At 45.9% G+C, this 22,133-nt stretch overlaps 1 protein-coding gene across 1 annotated transcript; it reads left to right on the forward strand.

Moving 5' to 3' along the window:
* The first annotated feature begins 19,279 nt into the window (after window positions 1-19,279).
* LOC119565145 (olfactory receptor 52E4-like) lies at window positions 19,280-20,227 on the forward strand. Its single transcript, XM_037889578.1, has one exon. It carries the CDS (start codon window positions 19,280-19,282, stop codon window positions 20,225-20,227), a length of 948 nt encoding a protein of 315 aa, XP_037745506.1.
* The last annotated feature ends 1,906 nt before the right edge of the window (window positions 20,228-22,133 follow it).

Below are 22,133 nucleotides of genomic sequence, written 5' to 3' on the forward strand. Positions count from 1 at the left end.
TTCTACCTCTGTGGAGGGAGAGACCCCGTCAGGACTCCTGGGATGTATCTCAGCTCTGGGAGGGGAGTGGGGTGTAGTGGGTTACAGCAGGGGGAGATACATCTGTTATATATTTGCAACAAATCTTGTAACAATAGGTCATGTGAGGTGTCAATATAAAGCTACAGTTTGCTGAATATGATTTTCTTATCTGTATGCACGTCTCGTATTTTTATTTGCATTTACGAATATTGACTATGTGTTTGCTCCTGTGGTAAATCCCACAAGGCAGTTTACATCCAGTGTATCCAGCACAATGTGAAGGGACTATTCAAGTGGATGGCCCAACAATGAACAGCATGTGCCATGGAAGAAACTTATCCACACCTGATGGACTTACCTGGGGACATTCTGGCTAGAATATAGTTTATGGTCCCTCCTGTGACTCACTGAAACATGCAGAGGCATGTGATCAGCTCATGTGACACAGGACTCCATCTTGTGCCTGTACTTTTGGTGCAGAGGAACCAAGGAGACTCTCTTTCATTCCTTCAGCAGTTCCTAGCAATTTTTGCTTTTCCATTAGGGCCCCAGCGGAACACTCTTTCTTTCTGAGGGTGGACACTTTCTCAGCCTGAGCTACACAGAAGAAATCGTTGCCAATTAGCATATCAATAGGGTTATGGTCTGCTACCCTCACTGATAATACAGCTTCAAAACTATCAGTTTCTATGTGCACTTTAGCCAAAGGCATAAGGATTGTGTATCCTCCTACTAATAAAAGCTCAGAAATCTGTTCTGGCAGCGTGTCACCTTCTTGCACTATACCCCTGCTACCCACAGAAATTTCTGTCCCTGTAACTTCCCACCCAAGTTGTTCCCTGCCGTTGATGTCGACAGCCTTGATGTGCTTCATGCCTAGATGTTCAGAGGCTAATTTCACAAACCCAGTGTGATAAGTGACAGGCACCCGAGGGACTTCTGTGCTCAGGTGAAAGCATTCCCAAGGACTACCTGCTTCCTCCCAGCACAGGGCGTTTATTCCTCAGGTGATCAGAGGAATTATAATGGTTGCACCTTCTGGACTCATCTCTTTTCACAGGAGATTTGGGTTGTGAATGAGAGGAATGAGGTAAAATGGAACCCTCTTTCTCACCATGTTTAAACCCCTGTGTCTGTAGTTTATTCAGACTAGATGCCTCTGTTTGCTCAAAATCATCAGAGAGAGAAGCCATCCTGTAACGAAGTGAAGACTCACCGGCGCGGCGCCTCCTGCTGGTTGTCCAGGGAATTAGCTCAACTCCAGCTTTGGAGTGCCCCCCTGCTGGCCAGTGTCTCACCTGCCTCAGGCCCCCATGTCCCTCCCGGACCCTGGTGCCCCTTACCCTGGGGTTCTGCCCACTGCAGTACCCCCACTCATTGGGTCTCCGCTCCCAGGGGAAACCTGAGCCCTCTACACCCACCTTGCCTCCATGGCTATTGCCAGTTGTCATCCAGCCCCCACTCACTGGGGCTAACTGCAGTGCGTAAAGGCCACTCATGATTGGCAAGGGGGTTGGACCAGCTGCCTCTTCCTTTCCCCACACTACACCTCTGCAGCCCCAGTACCTGCTTGGGGCTTTATCCAAGGCCTCAGCCTGGGGAGTTGCCAAGCTAGGCCCTTCCCCCTCCAAGGCTGGAGAGAGACTCCTGCCTTCTGGCTCTGCAGCCTTTTTATAGGGCCCAGCCTGGCCCTCATTGGCTGCCTCTCAGCCTTTTCTGATTGGCTCCTCAGCCCCAGCCCTCGCCAAGGGCTGGCTTTAACCTTGGCTGAGCCAGAGCAGGGTGACTGCTCCGATACACATCACATCCACAGTTTTAATCTTTGAAACTTGGGGCACACATGAATTCATCCATCTGCTGCCAAGACCCTTGTGGTGATGACCTGTGCCAAGCAGCTGCGCCGCGTGCCCATGGCTGCGCCCCCTTCAGAGGAGGGGTGGCCGTCTTTCCTCCCAGTTCAGGGCCCCATCACAGATGCCATCATGTCCCACACCTTGGTTGTAGAGTTCCATGTGGTCTCTGGGCCCAGAGTCATTGCGGTCTCCCCTCCTGTCACCATCCCCTCAGCCCCTGGACCCAGTCAAGAGGTGTTGCATCCCTTTGGCTTTGCTGCTGGGCTTCCTAGTCAAACTTCTGCCCCTGCTCCTAATCCCGTTCCTGGCCCCAGCCCCACCTCTGCCCCTGTCACATCCCTCATTTCTTTCCCTTCATCTTCTATACTGCTGCCACTCAGGGGTTGTGTCATTTCCCCTGTCCTTGGACTAACCTCAGGGGGCGTTTTTTTTTGTCTCCTCTCCCTGACTCTTTGGGAGCTGCTCTCTTCCCTCCACCTCTCTATCCCTTTCCGGGCACAGAGACGGGTTGCACAGAGCCACAGGTACAATCGCCGCACCAGTGGTCTGCCCCCTCTTTGCCCATCTCCATGGGCCACAGGGTCGTAACAGGGGCCCAGCGAGATGATGATCATGGGTCCGCAACCCTGTCCCCCACTGTGCTGAGGGATGAGCTACACCATTTTCTGGTGGACACCTGTGGTTTCAAGCATAAGGTGAAGCTCCCTCTCCAGCACTGGGAGACTTCCATCTCATCGTCTGGGCCATAAGGGCTGTTTTGAAGGAGTGGAGGGTAACCGGGAGGCAGAACATCCTGGTCTACTGGTGGGCTCGCAACTTCTGTGACTTCCCCCTGCGTTTCAGGGATTGGTGCAAGGCCGGCTGGAGATCCTCCTGCCTGCAAGGATCATTCTCAGCCCTCACAATGAAGCCAACCATATTTTTAAAAATGAACACCAAGCGAAAAAAAAACAAACAAAAATAGGAAATATGGAAAGGATAAAGAAAAACATAGAACCCCCTCTTCTACAGGAACACCAAAACCAGCCGTCTCTGGAGTGTCAGGGCAGTTCACAGTCTGTCCCTCCCATGTCCCAGGCCTCTTGCCCAGGCCCTGGCTGTGCTGCAGGGGTGCTGTGGGTCAGACGCTTGTCAGTGGCCATATGTCTCAGGCTTTAGGTGGTAGGGCCCCTCTCCACAGCACCATCCTCACCCAACAGATTTACGATTCCCCTCCAATTCTGGCCTGCAAGGCCTCTTGAGGAGGGGTATTTCCCTGTGCTGGTCCCTCTGCCCAGGGTCTTCCTTGCTCTCCCCAACTGTACACTGCACCCAGCCCCAGCCCCAGCCCCAGCCCCAGCGCTGCTGCTGCTTCTCGGCCTCCAGCTCCCTGGGCTGCTTCTCTGGCCCCTCTGCTTCGGGCTGCTGCAGCTCTGCTCCCAGCTCAACGCCCTGGGCTACTTCTCTGGTTCTGGTTCTGGCCGGCCTGTCTCTGCTCAGCTCTGCCCAGTCAGGCCCAGCTCACACAGAGGATGGGAACCTCCTGACCTCCAGACTTCCTCCCTGGTCTGCCTGCCCTGTCAATCAGGCTGACAGCTAATGTTGGCCTCTCCTCACTGACTCTGGGGGCTGGTTTGGACCCTTCCCCTTCCTTTAGGAAAGGGCCAATCAAAAATCCTCACTGAATTTTAGTGAGCGGCCAGTAATTTACATCCCTCCTTACTATAATTCTGCCACAGCCAGAATCTTCACACCAGCATATTTGGGCCCCATATTATCAACATTTATATATTAAAAAAATACATTTGCAATGAATAAAAGTACATTTATCATACTTAACATCCCCTGTCCAATTCTTTATACTATAGATAATATTCACTAAAGACTACATAGAACCAATAACATGATCATCTCTAAGTTTAATGATCAGGACACCCTTAGTAGTTCTCTGGGACTTTCTTAAGACTGGTGGTTCATTACCCATATTTTCTGTTTCCCTTGTCCCCAGGTAACACCAGGTCAATTTGAGGGATCAGTCTATTTTCATCAGGGTTTGCATTTGCCCCATTGGTTTCAGTCTCCTCCGGACATGATGCTCTGCAACTCCTGTGTGCCCTGGCTGGACTAAAAGTCCAATGTTTTAGCTGGTCCCCATGGACCACTCTCTCAGGACCTCCACATTCAGGCTGGATAGTGTAAACTGGCAGGGCAGGATTATTGTGAGTGACCACAATGTGGGCATTTGACTCCCACTTCCCTTGTATTTTATTATGACCCAGCATCTATGGTTTCAAACTGCTACCTGCTTACCACAGCTTATGAGAGCCCCACTGGACTTGCGATCACAAGTCCTTTTCCTACTTTGGGCTGCATCTTTAGTTTTACTGAGAGCAACTTCAATGGCTCTCTTTGGGCTGTCACGGACACCTTTGACACAGTCATTGAAATTGATCACCTCATCCTTAGAAAAGACTCCTTGACGCTTTTCTGGAAGCACCCTCAGTTAGCCCCCTGTGCAGGAACCAGCCCTTGGAGCGAGGCTTGAACTGGAACAGGCAGTCTCCCGCCACATCTTTAGAGGAAAAGTAACTTGTACTCACTTCTCCCTCCTTCTCACCCACAGCTCATTTCCATTCTCTTCAAATGTTACCTTCACCCAAGGAACCACTTCCTTATCCCAGTGTACCTCTGCAGTTCTATTCTGAGAATGCAACCCCACAGACTTCACACGTGAGATTAGAAGACTCACCAGCACTCTTCCTTTGATGGCATTAGTCAGTAAATTGCCTGGCTGGAGCCTATTAGTTTGGCTTGCTCCAGATATATGGTCTAGAAGGGCTCGAGATCCATTGGTGTTTCACGGTACCCAGCAGCGTTCATCAAGGATCTTCCCTCTCCAAGGAGGAAAAACTGTCTTCAGCCTACTTTAACATTTCCAATCTGTCCTGCCTGGCCCAGAGGATGACTCTGTTTCTCCTTCTGAGCAAGTACTTTACTCAGCACAGAATTCTTCTTAGAGTGCCCAGGATGGTTCATCCTAGAAGTCCCTTCTCCTCGCAACTTTTTTTGCTATTACTTTCTGAGTCTTTGGCTAGCTGTTCTTCAAATTCTTTTTTTAACCTTCCTAATTATACCCTTAAACTTCATTTGCCAGGAGTTTATGAATAAAATCAGTTGAATAAAATCAATTAACAAACATGGGCTATAGTGATACATGAAACTTACTTAAATGGCATTTACACTGCCTCCATGTACCCCACCCTGGAGTGTATACTCTGGATTGCAGAGTCCTAGATATTTGCTTGCATGGGCGTCCTTGGAGATCTGCACCTTGAAACAGCGCTCTGTTGGATCTGTGTATCAGTCCAGCCATGGCAACAAGCTGCTTAACCCCTCTGACGATTGGAGCTGGCCCCACCAAATGTTAGCCGCTCTGCGTCCTAATTTGGTGGGAAGATCAAGCTGCCTCTCCTCAGACTCAGTCTCTCTGCGGTGCCCCTTCCCTTGCCTGCGCTTTCCCAACAAGGGTGGGGGTTACTCACAGTTCCTCCACTGCAGGCCCACCTCATTCGGCTCCAGGCACAGCGACAGTCTCTGCCCTGGCTCCAGGGAAGCCACCAACAGCCTCTGAGGCTCCCCGCTCGATCAGATCCCCAGCGGGCTCTTAGCAGCCTCTCTTGGCTTCCTAGCAGCAGCTCCGTGTGTGGACAGAGCTCCACACAAGCAATCTCACTCCTCTTCTGAAAAGGGAGCCCACCACGTGCTCCCTCTGCACTTCCTGTGATTCTAAGATTCCTGGAAGAGGGAGAGTGTCACTCTTTCCCCAAGGCATCAGACAGGATCTTCCCAGCTGGTACACTCCCAATAAAGTTCAGAGGCCAGTCTAGTAAAAGGAGCCTACACTCTATTAAGTAGTTTCCATGCAGCTTGCAGGATTTCACTTTTCGTCCTGTTCTTTTCAATTTCTTTTTATCTAACTTCTTCATTTTAGTGTCATTCCCCTTTGTGAAATTAAATAGTACAGTGTTTGGCTGCTGTGGTGTTTTCCCCACCACAGGGATGTTAAATTGAATTAGATTATGGTCCTTATTACCAAGTGCTTCAGCTATATTCACCTCTTGGACCAGATCCTGTGCTCCACATAGGACTAATTCAGTAATTGACTCTCCCGTTGTGGGTTCCCTGATTAGCTGCTCCAAGAAGCAGTCATTTGAGGTGTCAAGAAACTTTATTTCTGCATCCCATCCTCAGGTGACTTGTACCCAGTCAATATGGGGATAGTTGAAATCCCCCATTATTATTAAGGGTTTTGTGTTTTTTTTTAAATTATTTTAACAGCCTCTCAAATCTCCCTGAGCATTTCACAGTCACTATCACCATCCTGGCCAAGTGGTCGGTGATATATCCCTACTGCTATATTCTTATTATTCGAGTATCAAATTACTAGCCAGAGAGATTCTGTGGTCCAGTTTGGTTAATTTCCAAATTGTACTTCATTAGATTCTATTCTTTCTTTCACATATAATGCCACATCTCCACCAGCATGACCTCTTCTGTCCTTCCAATATATTTCGTACCCTGGTATCACCGTGTACCACTGATCAGTCTCATTCCACCAAGTTTTTGTCATGCCGATTCTATCGATATCCTCCTTGAATGTAAGGCACCCTAGTTGAACCGTCTTATTATTTAGATTTCTAGCATTTGTATATATAACCCTTCTGCCAGGTGGAGCCAGCAGCAACCACGGCCGGGTTCAATATCTAGGTGTTCCTTTCCCTCTATCCAACACAGAACCGACTTGAGCCTCTACCCAGGAACCTTGGAAATTTACACACCACCCCCGAGGCCCCTCTGAGAGGCAATACTCAGAGCCTATTTAGCTCTATTCTTTGAACAGTTGAGAAAACAAGTCAAACCAGTCTAGGTAATGCCCCTGGGGAGACCCTGCAATTTTCTGACCAGAATGCCTGCCCCTAAGCTTCTTACTCTCACAGAGCTCTAACAGTGGAGCCCCCCTGCTTAAAAAGTCCTTTCTGCTAACCATGAACACCCTCGCTTTGGAACAGATTAAGCACAGTCCTGCTTTTCTGTGTTCCCAAAACAATTACCCATTGGTTACCATATTTCACTATCCCTGAATTCAGTACTAACATAATTCGTAAACCAATATCAGCTAAGTTGATTACAATGAGCAAAACACCCTCTCCATCTGCTGACTAGCTAGCAAATCTAAGCAAAGCAGGAGCAAACTGCATTTACATAAACACACCCAGGGTCTCTTCCTCCTCCCAGCTAGCTGTCAGGGAAGCATTCCTTCAGACCCTGCTGACATGGATAAGCACTGTAAAAATTGTCACTTTTTAGCTGTCTGCCCTTACAGTATGTAATTGAATGGGACTCTTTTTCCTTTGACTCTTTGTCATCAGATCCTACCTGTATTTTACCATCTTCCTTCCTCTCCTCCTCACTAGGACCTAGAGAATCTCCATTAACAGATCCTCCCCTCAGGGATGTCTCTGTCTGAAACACATGCTCCTCTGCACCTCTCAGGTTTCCTGCATCACTTAGTTTAAAAACTGCTCTATGACCCTCTTAATTTCAAGTGCCAGCAATCTGGTTCCATTTTCATTTTGGTAGAGCCCAGCCTTCCTGTATAGCCTTCCCCCTTTCCCCAGTTCCTAATGAATCAAAACCCCTCCTCCCTACTTTCTGGGGATGCAGACAAACAGACGCAAATGAAAACACATGTACATGGTCCGACATAGAATCATAGAATCATAGAATATCAGGGTTGGAAGGGACCCCAGAAGGTCATCTAGTCCAACCCCCTGCTCGAAGCAGGACCAATTCCCAGTTAAATCATCCCAGCCAGGGCTTTGTCAAGCCTGACCTTAAAAACCTCTAAGGAAGGAGATTCTACCACCTCCCTAGGTAACGCATTCCAGTGTTTCACCACCCTCTTAGTGAAAAAGTTTTTCCTAATATCCAATCTAAACCTCCCCCATTGCAACTTGACATGCGCACACACGCACACACATGGATCCATGAGTGCACACCCACAAACATGGATCCACACGCACACACACACACACGCATGGACGTACATGGACACACATGGACCCATGTGTACACACACACACACACACAGAGACATGCACACATACATTCATGACCTGCAAGGCGCCATCCAGGAGGCATGGTCAGAGAACCCCTAACAGAGCGGGTTTGCGGGGCAGATGGGTGAGAGGAACATCTCGTTGGAGAAACCCACCAGAATTGAGGCCTGAGCAAAGACTCTGAGCAGCTCGTTCGCTGTGGAGCAGTGTCAGCATTCAGGTTACTTTGTGCAGGCTACTGGTGGAATCTTAGGCTCCTACACGGTTGGACAGCAGATGAGCCGGGGTTTGAAAATGCTACCTTTGTAGCATAGGAAAATTCACAAGCCAAAACAAAAGATAACCTAACACATTTCCTTGCCTTACCTACAATTTCTATAATTTTAGATGGATCATTCCAGGTATGTTTTCAGGAGATGTTGTACCTGCTTGGTCTCTCCCTCCATCTGGAGAGGGAACAAAGCAAGAGAGCCACAAACAAATCCTCCCCCGCCCCACCCGCCAGATTTGAAAGTGTCTACTTTCCTCAGTGGTCCTTCAGGTCAGGGGCCAAATAGGTTATTAGAGCTTCTTAACCCCTCAGGAATGCCCAGCAGGAGGAAGGTGGAGGGGTTGGTGAAGTCGGTTGTGTTGGACTCTGACATGGAGTAGGGGAGAAGGTGTCCAACTCTGAAGTAGAGTGGTGTGTCTTATATGTACTGTACGTTCCCCTGATTTCTTGTATGTGCCCAGAGTCTAGGGTGATGGTCGCAATACAAATGCCTGGATGGAGAGAGAATGTAAATATGAGACACTACATGGACTACTGGAGCCTTTTCTCAACCAGAACGTTCACACCAGCATATCTGGTATCATATCATATCCCATATTATCATCCTAGTAGTTCCTTCTCCTTTCAACTCTTTTTGCTATTACTTTCTGAGTCTTTGGCTAACTGTTCTTCAAATTCTTTTTTTAACCTCCCAAATTATACTCTTAAACTTCATTTGCCAGAGTTTATGCTCCTTTCGATTTTCCTCAATAGGATTTAAATTCCACTATTTAAATGAAGCCTTTTTGCCTCTCATAGATTCATAGATATTTAAGTCAGAAGGGACCATTATGATCATCTAGTCTGACCTCCTGCACAACGCAGGCCACAGAATTTCACCCACCACTCCTGCGATAAACCTCTCACCTATATCTGTGCTATTGAAGTCCTCAAGTCATAGTTTAAAGACTTCAAGGAGCAGAGTATCCTCCAGCAAGTGACCAGTGCCCTATGCTACAGAGGAAGGTGAAAAACCTCCAGGGCCTCTTCCAATTTGCCCTGGAGGAAAATTCCTTCCTGACCCCAAATATGGCGATCAGCTGAACCCTGAGCATATGGGCAAGATTCATCAGCCAGATACTACAGAAAATTCTTTCCTGTCTAACTCAGATCCCACCCCATCTAATATCCCATACAGGCCATTGGGCCTATTTACCATGAATATTTAGTTACCAAAACCATGTTATCCCATCATACCATCTCCTCCATAAACTTATCGAGTTTAATTTTAAAGCCAGATAGATCTTTTGCCCCCACTGCTTCCCTTGGAAGGCTATTCCAAAACTTCACTCCTCTGATGGTTAGAAACCTTTGTCTAATTTCTAGTCTAAATTTCCTGGTGGCCAGTTTATATCCATTTGTTCTTGTGTCCACATTGGTACTGAGCTTAAATAATTCCTCTCACTGCTTCTTTTACTTTGTTGTTCAGCTACGGTAACACTTTTTGGTTCTCTTACAATGTTATTTTAGATTGGGGTATACATTTAAGTCGAGCCTCTTGTAATTCCCCCCTTCCTCCCTGGGTTACTTGGCAGTGGGCAACACTCACCTGTCTGCCTGGGTGCCTGATGTTGTTGACATTAAAGGCAATCTTAAACATTCCAGTGCTGAAATCCCTTTACTCCTAAAGGTACTTGAATTTGGCAGTGCTTGCACCTTGCTAGTCCTGTACACACTCAGTGGCATGCCTTGGGAACCTCCAGAAAAAAACCTATTCTAATAATATTAATAGTATTCTGTGGCCTGGGTCTGTAGTAAGAAGTATCACAGACCATGAGCGCACACCCACAAACATGGATCCACATGCACATACACACACACATGCGCGCGCGCACACACACACGCATGGACGTACATGGACACACATGGACCCATGTGTACACACACACACAGAGACATACACACATACATTCATGACCTGCAAAGCCCCATCCAGGAGGCATGGTCAGAGAACCCCTAACAGAGCGGGTTTGCGGGGCAGATGGGTGAGAGGAACATCTCGTTGGAGAAACCCACCAGAATTGAGGCCTGAGCAAAGACTCTGAGCAGCTCGTTAGCTGTGAAGCAGCGTCAGCTTTCAGGTTACTTTGTGCAGGCTACTGGTGGAATCTTAGGCTCCTACATGGTTGGACAGCAGATGAGCCGGGGTTTGAAAATGGCCGTGGAGCCTAAATTCAGTATTTACATGAATTCCTTTGTGGATCTAGACCTGGAAGAATTTCTGGAAGATGCTTTCATCGAACACAATTTAAGGGGGTTCAAAGTCAAGGGGGCTGGCTGGCTACACTGTCAGGGTTCCCCTCCACACACTCTGAACTCTGGGGTACAGATGTGGGGACCTGCATGAAAGACCTCCTAAGCTTATATTCTACCAGCTTAGGTTAAAAACTTCCCCAAGGCACAGATTCCTTTCCTAGTCCTTGGACGGTATCCCTACACCAATAAGTGATTTATACAAAAATTCAGGGATGGGTCACTTGGAATCCTTATCCCCCCAAAATGTCCCCCCAAGCCTCTTCACCCCCATTTCCTGGGGAGGCTTGAGAGTAATATACCAACCAATTGGTTAGCAATGTGAGCACAGACCAGACCCTTTGTCCTCAGGACACTGAAAATCAATCAGGTTCTTAAAAGAAGAACTTTCTTTGGAAACCAAAAAGTAAAAGAATCACACCTGCAAAATCAGGATGAAAGGTAACTTTACAGGGTAATAAAAAGATTTGAAACACAGAAGATTCCCCTCTGCCTCAGCTTCACAGTTAGAAAAACAGGAATAAAATTACCTTTGTAGCATAGGAAAATTCACAAGCCAAAACAAAAGATAACCTAACACATTTTCTTGCCTAACTTACAATTTCTATAATTTTAGATGGATCATTCCAGGTATGTTTTCAGGAGATGTTGTACCTGCTTGGTCTCTCCCTCCATCTGGAGAGGGAACAAAGCAAGAGAGCCACAAAGAAATCCTCCCCCGCCCCACCCGCCAGATTTGAAAATATCTACTTTCCTCAATGGTCCTTCAGGTCAGGTGCCAAATAGGTTATTAGAGCTTCTTAACCCCTCAGGAATGCCCAGCAGGAGGAAGGTGGAGGGGTTGGTGAAGTCGGTTGTGTTGGAATCTGACATGGAGTAGGGGAGAAGGTGTCCAACTCTGAAGTAGAGTGGTGTGTCTTATATGTACTGTATGTTCCCCTGATTTCTTGTATGTGCCCAGAGTCTAGGGTGATGGTCGCAATACAAATGCCTGGATGGAGAGAGAATGTAAATATGAGACACTACATGCACTACTGGAGTCTGTTCTCATGGGTGAAGCAGATCGTTCATTCTTCACACACTGAAAAATGAGATTTACATGATTCAGAGAAGTAAATTATGAACAACTGACCCTATTAATGCCAATTCCATATTTCATGGTGCTCCGTTGGTCAACGATTCCTACAAGTCATGGTGTGGGAAACCTTCATGGGCACCAGCAGGAAAAATGTGTATGGGTGCAGTTTATCCCTCATTCTTCCTTAACACGAAGAAACCCAGGCAAAAGTGTCCATGCTGTATGGAGTTCCCCATTACCCGGCTGCTCAAAATATGAGAGTGGTAAAAAACGAAACCTTTGCCAAGTCATGTGCCAGGGGAAACATCCCAACTAGGACACACACCAGGGAAAAAGCCTCACTCATTGCAGCTCCACGGAAACACCTGCTCATTTGCAGCACTCACCAGACAGTGACAATGTTTGGATGCCTACGGAATAGGCTGGAGAATAACCTGCTCTGGATATGTGCTCAGTTGTGGGCACCCAATCTCTATAAAGCATTGAGCAGATAGAAAGGGGATTTCTGAAACAGGCTATGGGAATGGGAAACGCTGCCACATGCGGACAGACTGAAAAGTGTTGAGTTAAGAGAAAAGACAAAGAAGGAGGCATATGATAGAGGAGAGAAAAATAAAGAATGGAACGGATTACATTCACATGCACAAACAGAGAACAGTTCCCAACCAGTAATATCGATAGATATTTAGTGCTTCAACAAGGGTAATTGCCCAAAGCTGAGGAAAATTCTCAGCAAAACTAATGGCAGGAAATTCAGAAAGAAAAATGGGAATGAAAACTGGGAGTTATTTAAGAGGAGTTTACTAGACAGCTAAAAAGCCAGGAGTCCACAGTCAAGGAGGTGGACAACTTTGACTAAAAACCCACTTCCGTAGTGAAGGGAAGGTAGCAATTGCAGCAGAAAGCGATATATTACACTTGGGGTGAAAGGGAAAATGGACAGGAAGTAATACAAATTGGAATTTATTAAAACTGATAAGGGACTTTAAAGACTTCAGGGACAAATCCATGTTGAGCATGTCTAAGGAAATGAAAAAGGAGGTTACTAAGTATATTAACATCCGAAGAAATCCTTGAAAAGATTTAGGCCAATTACTAGACAGAGAAAGGAAACTTGTTAATGTTGCAGAAAAGGTAAATATGTTCCATTTTTTCCCTGCATTCGGAAAGAAGCAGTATGACACTCGTATCACCTGACACAATGAAATGCGTTCCAGGCCGTTAGCTATCTGGGAGGGTGTTAAGGAGCATCGATAGTAGAAAATTAGAGTTGTGAACACCAGAGGTATGAACTGAACAATGACCACGCAGCTCATGGGGAAGCAGAAGTGTTCAATCAGGCAGCAGCAGAGCAAACAAAAAAGAAAAGGCAAGTACAGGGCAGTACTGTGTGAAATGTAAAGGTTGTTTTACAAAGGGAAAGTTTTAAAAAAAAGATTTGACAAGGCTAGGAAACAATGGAAAGAGTGGTCTGGGATTAGTTTTTAAAAAGTCCAGGAATATAATTAATAGCAGTCAACAACTTGGTTTATGGAAAACAGGTGTTGTCAAAAAACCCCCAATGTCATTGTTTAAAGAGAATGCAGGTTTGGTTGATCAAGGGAACTGCACAGATGCAGTAAAATTGCTTTCTCTGAGGCACTTGATTTAGCAGGGGAAACATTCCGATAGTAAAAGGAAAACGCTTCAATATCAGTGGAGCACACGTAAAATGGACTGAAAACTGGCTGGCGGATAACGGAAACCGCTGTCAATGGCCATTGTCAGTGAATGGGGCTGTTTCTAGTGGGGTTCTGCAGGGCTCATGTCTAGGCCAGATGCTGTTCAGTATTTCAGTCAAGGATCTGGAAGGAAAGAGGAAATCACTGCAGATAAAAGAAGCAAATGTCCCAAAGGCTGGCAGAGTGGTTGCAATGAGGTGGCCGGGGCAGGCATAACATTTGATGTGGAACATTTGGTGAGCTGGGCCCATGCAAACAATATGTTTTAATAAAGACAAATGCAAAGTGATCCTCTTGGAACAGGGAATGCAGGCCCGACCCACAGACCAGGGCACTGTATTATGGAACGCAGAGACCCTGAAAAGCACTAGGTGATCACTGTGGATAACCAACTCATCCTGAGCTCCCAGTGCGATGCTGTGGCCGAAAGGGCTTGGATGCATAGAGAGGGGAGTGGTGAGTTGGAGCAGGGGAAGGAGTTTACCTCTGCACATGAGATTTACTGATCTCTGAGCCCATAGCAACAGCAGAAAATGCTCACGTCTCCCCTGGGTCACCTTTTTCCAGATCTGTCTGTCTCCTATCTATCTATCTATCCATCTAGGCAATTATCCCTTATTTTCTTTCAAATCAACTGTATTTTATAAATATACACAAATACACAAACAGCCAATTCTTCTCTCACTCAGCACAGAGCCCAGGAGCTCTCATCTCCCTTTGGGACAGTCCCTTAATGAATGTTTTCTCCTAAAGCTGAATAATTAGCACAGAAGAAGAGACATGCTTCTTTGCAGCCTGTTTACTTTCAGATGCTCTCTTCTCCCCTCGAGGCTGAGCGAACCCCACTGGGATTGCACGGAGCTATATTATAAACGGTGCACACCCTTGGATGGGCTCTCGGTGTGGCATGTTGCTGCAGATGCTGGGGTGAGAGAGGTTTGAGACACGGCTACCTGAGGGGGATTCCCAGGGAAGACGCTTCCATCTCAGAATTCACAGGTACCCATCTCTTGCTGAGGAGATCACCTGCTCGACAAACACCGTGCAACGTGGACGTGATGGGATAGAGAGGACGTCTGGGGTCCTTTCTGCTCTGCACAACCATGACACATCCCAGGGCCCTTCCCATAGGTGATGAGTTTGCTAAAGAATCATTGGCCAAAATGTAACTCTTTTCTGGGCACCCCTGGTCGTCCTGCCTGATGGAGTACTGCCCCGAGGTGGCTGCATTTCAGTGGCAGAGGGGATCCTTCAGAATGACAGGTGTTAGTAGATGTACAATAGAAGACCAAATTCTGAATCAGTGGCCTGTACTTTGCTCAGGCCCCAGTGAGGCAAAGCTCCCCTTGGAGGAAGAACTGAGTAGAGACATCAGGGGCCAGCTGTGTTTTAACGCACAGACACGGTCACCCTCTCCTCTTGCATTTCAGGGCTCTGGCTGTTAATGGGACAGAGGGACAGGGGCTGATACCTGACTTTTAGCTGCTGGAAAGCTTGGAGGTGCTAGCTCTCCTCACTAGAACAATAATAAGAATTTGTCAACGTGGGAAACACATACTTTCTCCAAGTTTTATTCGAGAAGTCGGCTGAACTGTTATTCCTGAAACTTTCAAAAAATAATTCTGCTCAAAGCAGCCACCCGGCATGGGAAATTTCAGTCCAAACACCTACAATTTGGCAAATTCATAAGCAACTGAAAATGGGGTCTTTTATTCAAGCATCAGGCAGCCTTAACTACAGGTGATGACAGCAACTCCACCGACAATGTGATATGGCTGTGAAAAAAGCTAATGCGGTCTTGGGATGCACCAGGAGAGGTATTTCCAGTAGGGATAAGGGGGTTTTAGTACCGTTATACAAGGCCCTGGTGAGACCTCACCTGGAATACTGTGTGCGGTTCTGGTCTCCCATGTTCAAGAAGGATGAATTCAAACTGGAACAGGTACAGAGAAGGGCTACTAGGATGATCTGAGGAATGGAAAACTTGTATTATGAAAGGAGACTCAAGGAGCTTGGCTTGTTTAGCCTAATTAAAAGACGGTTGAGGGGAGATATGATTGCTCTCTATAAATATATCAGAGGGATAAATACCGGAGAGGGAGAGGAATTATTTAAACTCAGTACCAATGTGGACACAAGAACAAATGGATATAAACTGGCCACCAGGAAATTTAGAATAGAAATTTGACGAAGGTTTCTTACCATCAGAGGAGTGAAGTTTTGGAACAGCCTTCCAAGGGAAGCAGTGGGGGCAAAAGATCTATCTGGCTTTAAGATTAAACTCGATAAGTTTATGGAGGAGATGGTATGATGGGATAACATGGTTTTGGTAATTAAATATTCATCGTAAATAGGCCCAGTTGCCTGTGATGGGATATTAAATGGGTTGGATCTGAGTTACCCAGGAAAGAATTTTCTGTAGTATCTGGCTGATGAATCTTGCCCATATGCTCAGGATTTAGCTGATCGCCATATTTGTGTTCGGGAAGGAATTTTCCTCCAGGGCAGATTGGAAGAGGCCCTGGAGGTTTTTCACCTTCCTCTGTAGCATGGGGCCTGGGTCACTTGCTGGAGGATTCTCTGCTCCTTGAAGTCTTTAAACCACGATTCAAGGACTTCAATAGATCAGACATAGGTGAGAGGTTTTTTGCAGGAGTGGTGGGTGAAATTCTGTGGCCTGTGTTGTGCAGGAGGTCAGACTAGATGATCATAATGGTCCCTTCTGACCTAAATATCTAAGAATCTATAAATGGCCAATCCATTTGTGAATTCCTTTCAGCTAAGCTGTTCACTCCAATAATGTCGGTAGCAAGGAGTTCTACAGGCCAAACATGGATTATGTTAGCAATTTCTTTTCTCGTTCTTGTATGTTCAGACTTCCAATTTAACTAAATGCTCCCTTGTTCATGTTATGAGACACATTAAACATAAATGCCTGATCTACTTACTTTATCAATAGATCCATAGGGTTTAAGGTCAGAAGGGACCATGTGATCATCCAGTCTGACCTCCTGTAAAGCATAGGCCCACTAATTACAACTCAGTTACCTCTGTATTGAGCCGAAAGGCTTGTGTGTGACGAAGGCCTGATCTACACTAGGATTTTGCATTATAGAATGATAGAGCCATAGAGTTAAATGGGAAGGCAAAGGTCTGCTAGTCTAACCCCCTGACAAGATGCAAGATTTGTTTTGTCTTAGTCATCTAAGACTGATGGCTATTCACACGTCTTTGGAAAACCTCCACAGACGGAGATTCCATGACTTCCCTGGGTGTCTGTTCCATTGGCCTCCTGTACTTCAAGTTAGGAAGATTTTCCTGAAATTTAATTTAAATCTGCTATGCTGGAGTTTCAACCCATTGCCTTTTGTCCTGCCTCTCTCAATGTAAGACAAAATAACTTTCCTCCACCTTTTTATGGCAGCCTTTCAAGTATTTGAAGTTCACTATCTTGTCCCCCATTAATCTCCACTTTTCCAAATAAACATACCGGTTCCTACGGCTTGCATTCCATCCTGTGCATAACCTTTGTCTCTTGCCTATGGATCCTTTCCAGTTTGTCTACATCCTTTCTATACATTGGTGAGCAAAATTGGACACATTACTATTGAGACCTAACCCCCACCGAGTAGAGGAATACGATCACGTACTGTGACTGCCATGTTATACCTCTGCTCATATAACCTAACATTGCATTTGCCTTTTTTGAAACAGCAAAAAAAATCCACACCCCAGAGACATGTAGCTATATCATCCTAACCCTGGTGTAGACCACTGAAGCAGATCTTCCAGAAAAGCATCCAGTCTCGATCTGCCAACATGGGGACTTGGAGAATCCACTGCTTCCCTTCTCAGTGTGTCTCAATGATTAATCACCCTCATTGCTAAATATGTGGCCCTAGTTTATAGCTAGAATTTGCCTTGCTTCAGCTTCCAGCCCTTCGGTCTTGATCAGCCTTTCTCTGGTAGATTACAGAGCCATTACTACGCATGGATTTCTCCCCATGAAAGTTTCCACCTGATCATCTTTTTGATAAGCTATAGAGATATACATCTTCAAAGTCTATACATCTTCAGAGGTAAAATCCTTCCCCTGCTCCAACTCACCTCTCCCCTGTTTATGTATCCGAGGACCCCATCATCCCTTTATGCTACAGCATCTCACTGGGCTCTCAAGATGAGTTGGTTGTCCACAATGTCCCCTAAATCCTTTTCCGGGTCCTTGCATTCCATAATACAGTGCTGTCGTCTGTGGGTCGGGCCTGCATTCCCTTTTCCAAGGATTCTGCATTTGACTTATTAAAACATTTTGTTTGCATGGGCCCCACATTCCAAGTGCTCCAAATCAATTGATATGCCTGCCCTGGCCACCTCATTGCAACCACTCTGCCAATCTTTGGGTCATCCAAAAATTTTATCTGCGGTGATCTTCTATTTCCTTCCAGATCATTCATGAAAGTATTGAATAGCCACAGGCATAGAACCGATCCCTGCAGAACCTGACTACAAACAGCCCCGTTCAAAAAAAACAAAAAACAACTAATCACAGACCAGCTTTTCCATTGTTTTTTAACCTTGTCAAATCTTTTATAAAAAACACTTTCCCTTTATTTTTTAATACTTGACATTTAACACAGGAATTGCCATAACATTTTTCTGTGATTTCTCTTGTTGTTAACATACTTAATAACCTCCTTTTTTGTTATCCTTAGCCCTGCCAAATGTGGAGTTTTCCCTGACATCTTTAACGTCCCTTATCAATTTTCATAACTTTCCATTTGTATTCTTGGCTCTCTGGTTTCCCTTTTCCCCCTTTGCTACATATTCTTTTCCCCCTAATTGCTGCCTTCCCTTTGCCACTGAACTGGATTTTTACCCAAAGTTGTTCACTTTGTTTACTGTGGAATCATGACTTTTTCCACAAAAGAACAACCAATTTTCATTAATATTTTTCTGTATAATTTTTCCTCCAATCAATTTTGCTGTCAGTTTTCTTCAGCTTTGGGGAATTAGTCCTCTTGGAGCACTCAGTGTCTCTAGATAGTACTGGTGGGGAACTGTTCTCTCTTTGTCCATTGGAACATAAATCAGTATCATTTTTTTTTCCTCTCCTCTCTCATATGTTCCCTTCTTTGTCTCTTCTGTAAACGAAAGAGTCCCAGATTTTTCTGCATGGTGTCAAGTATCAGGCGGTGTCACCGTGACTTTTCTATCTGTTTGCATATGGCAGCCTCCCCCATTCTCAGAGCCTGTCTTGGAAATCCCTTTTAGATATGCTGTATCCTGCACGGAGACTGGGTGACCAAAAGTGAGCACATATTCAGAACATGGTATTCTCCATCCCATATCTTAGTGATCTGAAGATTGCTTTAGTTTTGTCCACTGCTCTGAATCAGCAGGTGTTTCTCTTGAGCTGCTCTCAACAGTGCCCAGGTCTTTTCCCTGAGGTATGTTCTAATTGGGTTGTTTCTCCTGGCATATGTCTTACAAAAGTTTGTTTTTTCCACTCTCACATATGAAGCCACTTGATGAATGGGGAACTCCTACATCATGGTGTCCCTGTGCTGGCTCTCATTGCATTAAGGAATAATGATGGATAACCAGTATCCACACTTGTGTTTCCTGCTGGTGCCTCTTAAGGTTCCCCCACCACTAAGTGTAGGACTTATTAACACAGGGAGCCCCATAAAATGTGGAATTGGCTTTAATATGGTCATTGTTCATAGTTGTTTTCTCTGAATAATTCAAATGTCATTTTTCAGTGAGTGAAGAGCGAACAATCTGCTTCACCCATGAGAACTGCCTCCAGTAGTGCATGTAATATCTCAGATTAACATTCTCTCTCCATCCAGGCATCCTGGGCACACACAGAAAGTCAGGGGAACGTACGGTATATGCAGGAAACAGCCTTTCGCCTCAGAGTTGGACACCTTCTCCCCTATTCCATGTTAGATTCCAACACAACCAATTTCTACAACCCCTCCACCTTCATCCTGCTTGGCATTCCTGGCTTGGAGGCAGCCCACATCTGGATCTCCATCCCCTTCTGCACAATGTACACCATAGCTGTCTTGGGGAACTTCACCATCCTGTTCATTGTAAAGATGGAGCAAAGCCTCCATGGGCCCATGTACTATTTCCTCTGCATGCTGGCCATCACTGACCTGGTCATGTCCACATCCACCCTGCCCAAAATGCTGAATATCTTCTGGTTCAATACCAGGGAGATTAGTTTCAGTGCCTGCCTCACCCAGATGTACGTCCTTCTCTGCTTTTCAGCAACGGAGTCTGGAATCCTCGTGGCCATGGCTTTTGATCGCTACGTGGCCATCTGCCATCCCCTGAGACATTCCAGCATCCTGACAAACTCTGTTGTGGCCAAGATCGGTCTGGCTGTGCTGCTACGCAGTGGAATATTCGCATTACCCTACCCCTTCCTGGCCAGGAGGTGGCCATATTGCAGAACCAACATCATCCCTCACACCTATTGTGAGCACATAGCTGTGGTGAACCTGGCCTGTGCTGACATCCGCATCAGTAGTTACTATGGCCTGTTTGATCTTTTCTCTGAGATTGGAATGGACGTGTTTTTCATCACTGTGTCCTATACTCAGATCCTCCGGGCCATCTTCCGCCTCCCCACAAAGGATGCCCGACTCAAAACTTTTGGGACCTGCATCTCTCACCTTTGTGCCATCTTAGCTTTCTACATGCCAGGTTTCTTCTCCTCTCTCACGCACCGGTTTGGCCATAATGTGCCACTGCACTTCCTTGTTCTCATTGCCAATGTGGAGCTCCTGGTGCCCCCCTTGCTCCACCCCATCATCTATGGGGCGAGGACCAAACAAATCCGGGGCAGGCTGCTCTGGCTCTTTACTCCTAAATGGACCTAAATGTTTTCTCAGACTGAGGTCCGTGCAGAGCTGGCTGGTGCATGGTGCTGGGCCCTCTTCCCTGAATCATTTATTGAATGCATCCGATGAAGTGAGCTGTAGCTCACGAATGTTTATGCTCAAATAAATTTGTTAGTCTCTAAAGTGCAACAAGTCCTCCTTTTCTTTTTGCGGATGCAGACTAACACGGCTGCTACTCTGGACAGTCAAGAGACATTAAACCCTTTCCTGTCCTTACTGTGCTGTGTCAGCATGATAAACTGGGGAATCAGTCTATGTGCAATTCACTGGGTTGCCACCTTTCCAATTGCTGGTAGTTGGACTCCTGAAATGACAATCTTGCCCCATCTGTTCTCTCAAGGCTCCACCCCTCCTGTGTGTCTTCTCTCCAATGCCCTACGCCTGTCACTTGCTCCTCTCTTCCCCTCCCCTTGTCAGTTGCTGGAACATTTTCCACCTTGTGAGTATATATATATATATATATATATATATATATATAAAATCTCAAGGTTCCTTCCCCACTCTGAACTCTAGGGTACAGATGTAGGGACCTGCATGAAAACCTCCAAAGCTTACTTTTACTAGCTTAGGTTAAAACTGCCCCAAGGTACAATCTATTTTACCCTTTGCCCTTGGACTTTCGCTGCCACCACCAAACATTTAACCGGTTACTGGGAAAGAGTTGTTTGGAAATGTCTTTCCCCCCAAAATCCTCACCAAAACCTTGCACCCCCCTTGCTGGGGAAGGTTTGATAAAAATCCTCACCAATTTGCGTAGGTGAACACAGACCCAAACCCATGGATTTTAACAACAATGAAAATGCATTCAGTTTCTTACAAGAAGAATGTTAATAGAAGAAAAAGGAAAAAGAATCACCTCTGTAAAATCAGGACAGTAAATATCTTCCAGGGTAATTAGATTCAAAACATAGAAAATCCCTCTAGGCAAAACCTTAAGTTACAAAAAGACACAAAAACAGGCATATCCATTCCATTCAGCAAAGCTTATTTTCTCAGCCATTTAAAGAAATCAGAATCAAACGCAGATCTGGCTAGATTACTTACCAAGTTCTACGACTCCATTCCTGTTCTGTCCCCGGCAAAAGCATCACCCAGACAGACCCAGACCCTTTGTTTCTCCCTCCCCCCAGCTTTTGAAAGTATCTGATCTCCTCATTGGTCATTTTCCTCTGGTGCCAGCGAGGTTATCCTAGCTTCTTAACCCTTTACAGGAGAAAGGGTTTTTCCTCTGGCCACGAGGGATTTTAAAGGGGTTTACCCTTCCCTTTATATTTGTGACAATATATATCTGGAAAATAAATGAATAAATAGTGGACCTAGTCACCTCTAATAGAAACATGTTCTCACATCTTGTGGGAAGTCACTTAAGGGACACTGGTTAGTGTTAAAATTTTAATGTTTATTCTTACTTTGCTTCTACCTCTGTGGAGAGAGAGACTCCGTCAGGACTCCTGGGATGTATCTCGGCTCTGGGATGTATCTCACTCTGGTAGGGTGTAGTGGGTTACAGCAGGGGGCAGATACATCTGGGGTCTAAAGGAGAAGATCAGAATGGCCACACTGGGTAAAACCAATGGTCCATGTAGCCCAGAAGCCTGTCTTCCAACAGTGCCCAGTGCCAGGTGTTTCAGAGGGAATCCCCATGTGATTCATGTTCTGTCACCCACTACCAGCTTCTGGCAAACAGCGGCTAGGGACAACAACCCTGCCCATCCTGGGCAATAGCCCTTGATGGACTTCTCTAGTTCTTACTGGAACCAGGTCATAGTTTGGGCCTTCACAACATCCTATGGCAGATAGTTCCACAGCTTGACTGTGAAGAAATACTTCCTTTTGTTTGTTTTAAACCTGCTGCCTATTCCTTTGATTGGATGATGCTTAGTTC

Source organism: Chelonia mydas, chromosome 1, assembly GCF_015237465.2.
Source record: "Chelonia mydas isolate rCheMyd1 chromosome 1, rCheMyd1.pri.v2, whole genome shotgun sequence".
Taxonomy (NCBI): Eukaryota; Metazoa; Chordata; order Testudines; family Cheloniidae; genus Chelonia; species Chelonia mydas.

What these genes read in the sequence shown, in the direction of transcription:
- LOC119565145 (XM_037889578.1), top strand. Translation starts at nt 19,280, where the DNA reads ATGTTAGATTCCAACACAACCAATTTCTACAACCCCTCCACCTTCATC.